Raw genomic sequence first — 10,227 nt, forward strand, 5'->3', positions numbered from 1 at the left:
ATATGCTTCTGAAATTGGCGACGGAGGCATCTGTTAAAGGAGCACCCCGATTACAAGGGGTGCTTCGGTTGCAGGGGCGTTTGGATCGCTTCAATAGATTTAGTTTGTGAAGTGTGTACCTTTTAATGCGTCGAGTTGGAGTTCGGCCAAAGTCAACACATAGGGACACGTGGCACCTCGAGGAGGAGAGGGACAGCATTTTGGAAGTAGTTCGGTGCAGGCGTAACAATTGACCTTTGCCCCTGTCGAAAAGGGCAAAAAGGAATAGTGACTTCATCTGGATCCCATTTGAGTGAAATCCAAGCATAGACAGACATATATCATCTCCTGTTTATGTATACAGCATCTTGGTATTTGGTTATGAAATGGCCGAAAACAGGATGATATCTGTTGAAGAAGCACTCGATACAGTGTTGAATGTCGCTCAAAGGCTGCCGCCTGTGACAGTATCCCTCCATGAGGCCTTAGGCAAAGTTTTGGCGCAAGATATTACTGCCCCCGATCCTCTTCCTCCTTATCCTGCCTCTGTCAAGGTCAGAAAATAGGGATACGTGTATATACAGAGTATATTTCGTGTGAAAAATGTGCGCATGCTCACTGGTTGAATGTTTCGTTAATGATGACATTTTCGCTTAAATGGGCTATTTAAATTTTTTGTGGGATATTTGATAAGCGAATTTATTCGTGGGTAATTGGGATTTTTAGGCTTCATGTTTGGTTTGGTTGAATTGGAAATTCTGACGAGTTAATGAAAATCGAATAATTAGTATTTCTCTATCATTTTTTCCTTTCATTTTGAAGTGAAAATCGTTCATTTCTTGATGTGGTTTTTGCTTCATTATAGCCTTGTGGACAATTATGTGTCTCTAGTGTGATAGCAGCCCGTTTATAAGGTCTTTGATTTCGATGGATTGACAGAATAAATTATGAGCAATTTACTGCAAAAGCTGTATTTTTTTTATTCTTTTTATTTTTTGGTTGAATAGTGTGAGATCCTAATTGAAGGTCAACCAAGTATGTATTATTTGCATCCCCTTCCCTCCCTTTTTTTTTTTGGTTGGGTTGGGGGGGGGGGGGGGTTAAGATGATGTAGGAACCATTTGTCTGAGCATAATACGCTTAAAGGAGCAACCTTTTATACAAAGTTTCTTTTTATGGAGATTTGATGTTCAATATTGAGGATCTTGATAGGCGATCCGTGAGTTAAAGGATTTGTGATAACTTGACCAGCTTGTTTTGCAACTTTTTCTAGATTACAAATGTTCTATTGACCGTGACCTAAACAAAGTTGGTATCAACTAGTTCATGATGAGTTCTATCTTGTACCACTTCAGGATGGGTACGCAGTACTTGCTTCAGATGGACCAGGTGAATATACTGTAATTACTGAATCAAGAGCAGGAAATGATGGAGTTGGCGTGACTGTGACCCCTGGAACTGTTGCTTATGTGACAACAGGAGGTGAATATATTTTTGTCAAATATCTATGTTCTTCATAAAGCCATTTCCTGTTTGTTCAGCCTAGTCCCTTTTTATTTTCAAGCAATTGAAAATGATCTCATAACATGGATGTTACACCAGTTTGACTCTTGGAAAGTTGGTCTCTGTTTTTTAAAATGTGATTTTGATCTTTCTAGACAACTTTTTTTGTTCCCTTCAGGACCAATACCTGATGGTGCTGATGCTGTTGTGCAAGTAGAGGACACCCAACTAATAGAAAGTGCATCAGTTGATTCAAAGCGAGTACGAATATTGAAACAGATTAAGCAGGGAGTTGATATACGTCCAGTGGTATGAATTTTTTACTTATTTGCTAAATCTGTTGTGTATCAACTTCACTTCACAGTTAAAAGATTTATTCTTATTACTTAATTCGGTGGAAAGTGATTACATAGAATTTATTGCTGTCATGGTCTTGTGTAATATCATGGTAGATATATACAATAGAGATTTGAGAACCAAAAAAAAAAAAAAAAACAATAATTTTGTTTGAGCAAACTCAATTATTTGAAAGAAATCAAATAAGTTGGTCTCCTGCAATCACGAACTTCAATATGCATTATCTTTAAGAAAAATGAACTCATAATTATCATTTATTTTATGTAGTCAAAACCTAATCATATGGGCTTAAAAACAGAGAAGATAGTGAATTCAGCGCCTTGTCAAAGACAAACTTTAACTAAATATATTTGTCATCTCTCTAATAGTTTAAGCTTTTGAATGAAGTGGTTCAACAGTGTACAACAATAGCAAAATATTTACCTTTGTTACCTAAAATTAATGGTCAGCTTCAAGAATATATTTTTCCACTCCGTTCAGTGCATTGCTAAATGTACTAGATGACTCAAAGCATAGCGATCAAAGTACGCCGTGTTAATTTTTTTGGCCCTCCATCTTTCTACTTGTTTTACTGATCTTGCATAATTCTTATGAAGAAGAGCCTCTTTAGGTCTAAGCAACACATGTCACTACCATTTAAGTTTGTCATTCTTTTAATTTATCATCAATCTAAGCCCCCTTCTGTTGGCTTATATTCTCATTTCTTATGTTATCAATTTTAGTATGACCACACATTCATCTTATCATCCCAGTTCTGGTAAGTTCATCTGCCATAAAGCATAGAGCATTCCCATTTCTGCTAATTTTCATCTTAAGGACATTTTTGTCATTTAACTCCAACACTCAATACCATAAAAGCATAGTCAGGTCTGATAACTGTTTTGTAGAACCGACTTATTAAATTTGTAAGGGATATATTGTCAGCCATCTATTGATATGCTTCCTCAATTTCAAATTGAAGGTCTTATTATTGTTACTCTTTTCAAAGTGGTGCCCACATTTCTGAAATGAAATTTTTTATACCTTTCGTGGAATACTAATTATACTGCTCCATTCACGGCACACTTATCTATTTTAAATACTTTACCTAGCATAAAAGAAACTTGTTATCCACCTTGGCTCCAATGTTTCTTTGAATTTCATATATTTTCAGTTCTCACCTGAATAATCATGTTGGCTGAAATTAAGACATCAAACTTGAGATGTATGGTGTAAGTGTTATGTTCAATTGAACACTGATATTTAGTAGAATCCTATTCGTTGTGATCTAGCATCTGTATATCACTATCACTATTAGTATTTTATAACACTCTTAGTAAAATCTTCTTGGCAGGGATGCGATATTGCTGAAGGTGATGTGGTTTTGAAATCAGGAGAACGTTTAGGACCTGCAGAGATTGGCCTACTTGCGACTGTGGGTGTACTGACAGTGAAGGTATTCTTCTTCAACAACTTTTTATCTGTGTACATATGTGACTTTTTCGCCTCCCTGTATCCCTGTTTGATCCTCGAACTCCCTCTGATTTATGCTGAAGCAATTTATTACTGTTTTATAATGGCAATAAATAGGTATATCCTACCCCAACAATTGCTGTGCTTTCGACGGGTGATGAACTTGTTGAGCCAACCAGTGAGATTTTAAATCGTGGTCAGGTACTGAAATTATTTTGGTAATTTTTTACCTCAGTGAGATTGCTTCCCTATGACTCAATACAAATTCCTGAGTTCATACCCACTGGTTTTATTGCTAAGCAAGACTGAAATACGACGAACAAGCATTTAGAATGTTAGCTGAGTAAGCACACAATCCTAAAATATTGGAAGTTGAAACTTTTAAGGTCTTCTGGAGCGTTGGTCAAATGCTGGGTTTAAGATATATTTACACTTGATATTTCTTTTTTGTGATTCCATTCTTCTCTGCTTTTGTTTTCTTTCAAGGCGTGGGTGAAAGTGTTTGAAATTGTGTCCTCAGGTACCTATAAGTTTGTGCTTTGAAACTTATGTCTTATACATTGAGGAAACAATTCAAGGGACGAACCCATGTCTAGTTACATGGATGCTCCTTTCTGGTTAAGTGGATACTTTCATTATTTCCTTTACTTGAAAAAAGCGGAAGAGTACACTTCCATAAGGTAAACATTTGTTGAGCCTTTACTTGAAGAGTACACTTCCATAAGGTAAACATTTGTTGAGCCTTTACTTGAAGAGTACACTTCCATAAGGTAAACATTTGTTGAGCCTTTACTTGAAGAGTACACTTCCATAAGGTAAACATTTGTTGAGCCTTTACTTGAAGAGTACACTTCCATAAGGTAAACATTTGCAATCTTCTGAGCTTCCTGGTCGACCTCCACTGGTGCACTCTGGTGAAGAGTTGGGCCGGAGGTGACCTAACAAGATTTCTCTACCATCTTCCAATTTGAGTTCATGTGTAACTATTATTATTTGCTTCAGAAAATTATGCAACAGGAGAAATACAATTAAATTATCCTTTTCCGCATGATCTTCCATTCAGGTTTGTATGAAGCCAGGAAAACCTCTTACATTTGCTGAGATACTTCCTGGGTCTACTGAAAACAAGAAAGCCAATAAAATCCTTGCGTTTGGATTACCTGGGAACCCTGTGAGCTGTTTGGTCTGTTTCCATCTCTTTGTGGTCCCTGCCATTCGACATCTTTCTGGATGGACCAATCCTCACCTTCCAAGGTTGCTGAAAGTTATGGTTTCTTTTTCTTTCTGTCACTGTATCCCAATTTGTTCACCTTTTACACTCTTCAGTCTTCACGTATGTTTCATTCATGAGTTCATACTCCTATCAAGAAACATTGTTGTCTAATTTTCAAATGTGTTTTGGTAGAGTGCATGCTCGTCTTAAGCGGTCGATAAAGACTGATCCAATTCGTCCGGAATTTCATCGGGCCTTTGTCAAGTGGGAGGTCAATAATAGATTAGGAAACTCAGGGTAAGAATTAACCCCGTAATGCTAATTTTCTTCATGTAGATTGAGGATCATTGATTACTGGTTTTGAGTACTACAAATTATGCCATCTCAATTATTGTCCGAGTTTGTTCTGCGTTTATCACACTTGATGATGACATAAACATGACCATATTCTCTTTACTTATGACTTCTAGATTTGTCGCTGAGAGTACTGGCCACCAAATGAGTAGTCGACTTCTAAGTATGAAGTCAGCAAATGCTTTCTTGGAACTTCCTGCATCAGGCAACCTAATTCCGGCTGGAAGTTTTGTGGTAGCATCGATCATTTCCGACTTAAGTGATTTTGCTGGACATGGGATACCGACATCAACCCAGTCAGTTAACGTGGAACAGGGATGCATGCCTCAAGAAATAAATATTGAGTCACAAGGTTCTGAATTTAGAGTGGCTATCCTCACAGTAAGTGACACTGTTGCATTGGGCTCAGGGCCTGATAGAAGGTATCTCTTACCATCATCTTATACCTTATGGTACCTTTGCTTGCTCGGAGTTGATCCTGTCTTGGATCTGTGCGGGCTATATTTCACTAATTTTGTACTTTATTGTCTGATATTCATCCTCTTTCTTATATGTCTCGTCTGTGTAGCTTTCGCGATGCCTTGCATACCCAGCTTACTGTATTTATGTCCAATCCTACATGTTAGAAGTGAGTTGTGTAGGGATGATGAGTGTAAAGGGATATGCTAGAAGATGGGGGACTATTGAACTGAGGATGGGGAATCTGATCTAGGGGTTAGAAATAAGGTGTAACATTTTAGCATATGAGAGTTGCATCAGGATACACCTTTTTGGATCATCATTCCCGAAAGGTCACTTCTATGATGCTAGAACAAAAGTGCAAACGGATATTACTTTATGTCAAAGTGGAACATGGAAGTACTGACTAACTCGTGCGACATAAATCAGCAAATTGCTACCTACATTTGTATGGATTTTGGCATTAAGAAATACAAATTTTAATTTCGCTGGTGAATGCAAATTTTGTAAGTTTTGAATTGGATTAATCGATTTTGATGTATTACTAGGAAATAGGAGTCAATTTTTAAAACCATTTACATGTATCAAAATTCTTATTAATGCTGTTACGCACTATTTTTTTAGTAGGTGATAGAACTAATCTGTGTTCTGTCTTTTCATCACTTAAAGTTTCCTGTTCACGGAAATGTCTTCCTATGTCATATTAATTCATTTACCTCTTGGAATTATGACTCATTCAACTTCTAGTTTGATAGAGTCAAATGAATTTAAGCAAATTAAATATGCAGTCAAATTATCTCTAACATGTTGATTTTCCTTAAATAGTCAATTGCGTAAAAAAAATAAATAAATAAATAAAATAATAATAATAATAAATAAATTTCTCTCATATATTGCTTCTCTTTGGTGATCTGATATGATGTGTAATTCTGTAGTGGTCCACGGGCAGTTTCTGTTGTGAATTCATCATCACAAAAACTAGGAGGGGCAAGTGTGGTTGCTACAGCTGTTGTTCCAGACGAGGCGCTGAAAATCAAGGAATACTTAAAGAGGTGGAGTGATGTTGACAAAATGGATCTCATTCTTACCGTTGGTAAGTTACTAAATTCTATAATTTATCCTTTTTGTTGAAGTATGCAGGGAAACTGTTTACTCATTATGTTTCAAACTTTCATCATCTTTTGTTCCCCAAATTACTTCTCTTGGGATCAAGATATTATGCATGTTTGTGTAAGCTTAAAAAAATTTCTTATGAGTTTGTTTACAAGTAAATAAATAGGTTTTGAAATATATTTTCTTTGTTGGTTAAAATTAAAAATAAGTTACTTGTTTTGAATGTAACTCTTACCTTACCATCAAAATAAATAGTTTTTTACTTATAAGAAAAAAATTAGCATATCCAAACACGTTTGGGAGCAAAAAGTTACTTAAAAGTAAAGTAACTCAAACTTTTAAGAGTAGCTCTTAAGTAACTTTCTAACATATAAGAAAAAAATAGCATATCCAAAAATGTTTGGGAGCAAAAAGTTACTTAAAAAAAGTACAAGTAACCTCAAGTTTAGCCAAACATACTCTTCCATGCTTGAGTTTAGGGCTTGGGCCTTGGGGGCACCTAGAATATATATTTGTATTCGACTTTTTGTTCATCAGTAAAGAATCAAATCAATTAGGTGGCACTGGCTTTACCCCAAGGGATGTCACCCCAGAAGCTACAAAGGAGTTGATACATAAGGAAACACCTGGTCTTCTGCATGTTATGATGCAAGAGAGCTTGAAGGTACTAGAGTTTACCCTGTGGTTTCTGTAAATTGATTTATTCTGTTTTGTTTAACATTAAAATTTATATTTCGACGTGTTTCTTGGTGATTGAATGCCTTTGTTGCGATTTACACTTTTATTTTCTTGGGTGAAACCTAAAACTTGAGTAGTGCCATTGGGTTTTCTTTGCTTTTTCCTTTTTTCCCTTTATGGAGTGGGCTAGGCCTGTTTGGATGTCAAGAACTATAGGTCTTGAGAGTTTTATTAGTTCAATAAGCATGGGTTTTTGCCATGTAAAGAAATAGATTCTTTTTATGTTCGGACCCGACTGTTGTCTCCTTTGGAAGAAAAGATTTGTTGAGACAAAACCTTAATTAGATGAATTTATGAAATTTTGCATTTGTATGAGTTTAGACTGGCAGAAACAAGATAATGAACACGGGGAACTCTTGTAAACTTGAGGAGTAATCACGGAACTAACTTTCAAAGATCTAATTAGATACAAATTCATTTTTTTCTTGCCTTTTAGGTCTACGTAGACTTCTACTTTATAGTTCAACGTTTTCGGTGTTGCCATGCAGAAAGGGTTATATGATATATCTCAAACTTGGCACTTTTAAGGTACTAATTATTGTGAGTACCCATAACAGGTAACACAATTTGCAATGCTCTCCCGCTCTGCAGCTGGAATAAGAGGATCGACATTGGTAAGATGTTATGGCCCAGTTTGATCCACACTATTTGGAAAAAATACGTTCTTAAACAGTAATTTGACGTCATTTTAACCACACATTCTTCAATAAAATAATATTACACGCAAATCCAAAGCTTTTCCTTATTTTTTAACCACACATTTCCCATCAATATATCATTCAAAAATGCATTTTTTAGAAAATAATGTGGCTCAAACAAGGGCTATTTGTAGATCCCTTTTATTGTACTGCATAAAATATAGCTCCAGAGATGTACCATGATCCCAGTTACATTTCCCTAGCTCAATTTGTAATGAATATTGGAAAATTTGTGGAATAAATATAAGTTAGATACAAAGATGACCCTTTCTTTACGCATCCACATACATAGCCAGACATGAAGAGGGTTAAATACATTGGCCGCTAAACTTTTTCCAATGGAATTTTAAGTTGGTCTCTGAACTTAATAACTTTGTTACAATTGCGTCACTCCATCCTTATTTTGTTCGACTAATACAAAAGGTGTTTTGGTAGTCTAGTTGTTTGCCTACTAGACTGCAATATCAATGTTTCTATTAGTCAAACTAATGGATATAGACGGAATTACTAAATTGTAATAAACATTTAAGTTTAGTGACCTGATTGTGACGGTTTGAGTTCATAGCTTGGAACCAATGAAGTTAAGTGACATCTTGAAATTTTGCTAGAAATTCTGTGAACGCTAGTAGTTTTAACTTCACACAAAGTTCTACAGCCGGCCATGTTTGACCTTATCCACTGTAGATTGCCTTAATTGTTCTTCAAAGGATTTTTCTCTTTCTTTCTTTCTTAATGTTTTGAAGATGTGGTATACATGTTTCTGATTGCACTACTTGTTCAGATAATTAACATGCCGGGGAATCCCAATGCTGTGGCGGAATGCATGGAGGCTTTGCTGCCTGCTCTTAAGCATGCATTGAAGCAAATCCGGGGGGACAAGAGAGAAAAACATCCTCGTCATGTTCCTCACGTAGATGCTGCTCCGGTTGATACCTGGGAACACAGTTACAAGGCGGCTTCTGGTGATGGCCAAGAACATGGTTGTTCTTGTTCACATTAATGGCAGCTTGGTATATCAGGGTCATGTAGTGTCAAGAAGTATTTTACTGTGGATATTGGTATTGACCAAATTTTCCATGTATTTACATTTTATTTTCTGTAGCTCGGGTTCTTTAGAACTTTGAATAGAATTTGCTAGAATGACAAACAAGGCATGCCGAGTATAAATTTATCTAAGGTGTGTTGTATATTTTGCTGTTATTGTTCATAAGGCTGATTTGCAGGGTATAATAAAAGGGGCTATAAAGCTTGACAATTCGAGTGGCTTCAATTCAACTAGTTAAATTGCTCATTGAAGACATAGAATAGAGAATAAAATAATTGCTTTAATAACAAGGTAAAGATGACTTTTAAAATAGAGGAAATTAAGGGTGAACTCCTTAACATTTTACATGGTGTCACTATATCGGTGTGGCTAGGGATCTTCATTTTATTTAAATCTACGAGTTTTTGAATATTACGCAATCAAAATTGTCAAAGTGGATGGTATTATCAAATGCGACTATCACATGACTTGAAGTTTAAGCGTGAAATTTTCAAATAATTTAAAATTTTCTTCAATATAATTGAGCGTTGCACACGATTTTAACGTCTATATTTACGATTTTGATCAAATGGAAACCCAAATTCTCGTGTTTGAATAGGTTAAAGGCCACAAGTTCACTTTTGAAGGTGAGAATTATAACAACAGTACACAAAAGTTTAGGGATCCTAATTTTGCCTTTGAAATAAGTCACTATATATTTATAAGTTCATAAAATAAAATAAAAAATAATAAAAAAATAAAAAAAAAACCTATTTATTTCACAAATTACTTATTAACTTATAAGAAATTTATGAGTGCCAAACATGCACCTTATCATTGACCACCACAGCAATACGAATCCATAAAACCGAAGAAAGAGAAAATGACCATATAATTCACAGTTCACTGCTTTCCCACCGGAATCATTTTTCGTTCGAAGCATAAGGTCAGAATTACTTAAATTAGTTGTGTTCTCAACGAATTTTCCTTTTTTATAATTCCAAACCTATCTATTCTTCATTTGACTTCTTTATCACTATTGAAAGTTAAGCGATTTTGCCTCATTTGAATCTGCACATGTAGCAAAAATATTAGTATTTTTTTTCCCGAATTCGCCGGTCATATGATAAAGGGATATTGTTTTTTAGGGTTTGTACTTATCTTTCAGTGAATGGAATAATGGGGCTTTGAAGTAGGAGTTTAATGATGTTAAAAAGATTGAATTTTAGAATTCAATTCTGGAAGGCATAAAAGCTAGGGTTTGGGTTGCATTTCATAGAACAATAATTCTTCAATAACTTTGCACTGGAACATGAAAAAGGAAAATTTGTTCCTAG

The 10,227-nt window shown here is 35.5% G+C and overlaps 1 protein-coding gene across 1 annotated transcript; it reads left to right on the forward strand.

The window, feature by feature from the left end:
• Positions 1–213: 213 nt before the first annotated feature.
• LOC111406679 (molybdopterin biosynthesis protein CNX1) lies at positions 214–9,076 on the forward strand. The gene is made up of 15 exons (XM_023036065.1): positions 214–533; positions 1,335–1,461; positions 1,661–1,791; positions 3,173–3,274; positions 3,409–3,509; positions 3,678–3,693; positions 3,778–3,783; positions 3,915–3,971; positions 4,355–4,545; positions 4,697–4,801; positions 4,975–5,280; positions 6,253–6,410; positions 6,988–7,094; positions 7,726–7,782; positions 8,648–9,076. The coding sequence occupies exons 1-15, from the start codon at positions 366–368 to the stop codon at positions 8,864–8,866; spliced, it is 1,851 nt and encodes a 616-aa protein (XP_022891833.1). The 5' UTR covers positions 214–365; the 3' UTR covers positions 8,867–9,076.
• The last annotated feature ends 1,151 nt before the right edge of the window (positions 9,077–10,227 follow it).

Source organism: Olea europaea, chromosome 12, assembly GCF_002742605.1.
Source record: "Olea europaea var. sylvestris chromosome 12, O_europaea_v1, whole genome shotgun sequence".
In the NCBI taxonomy this organism is placed as follows: domain Eukaryota; kingdom Viridiplantae; phylum Streptophyta; class Magnoliopsida; order Lamiales; family Oleaceae; genus Olea; species Olea europaea.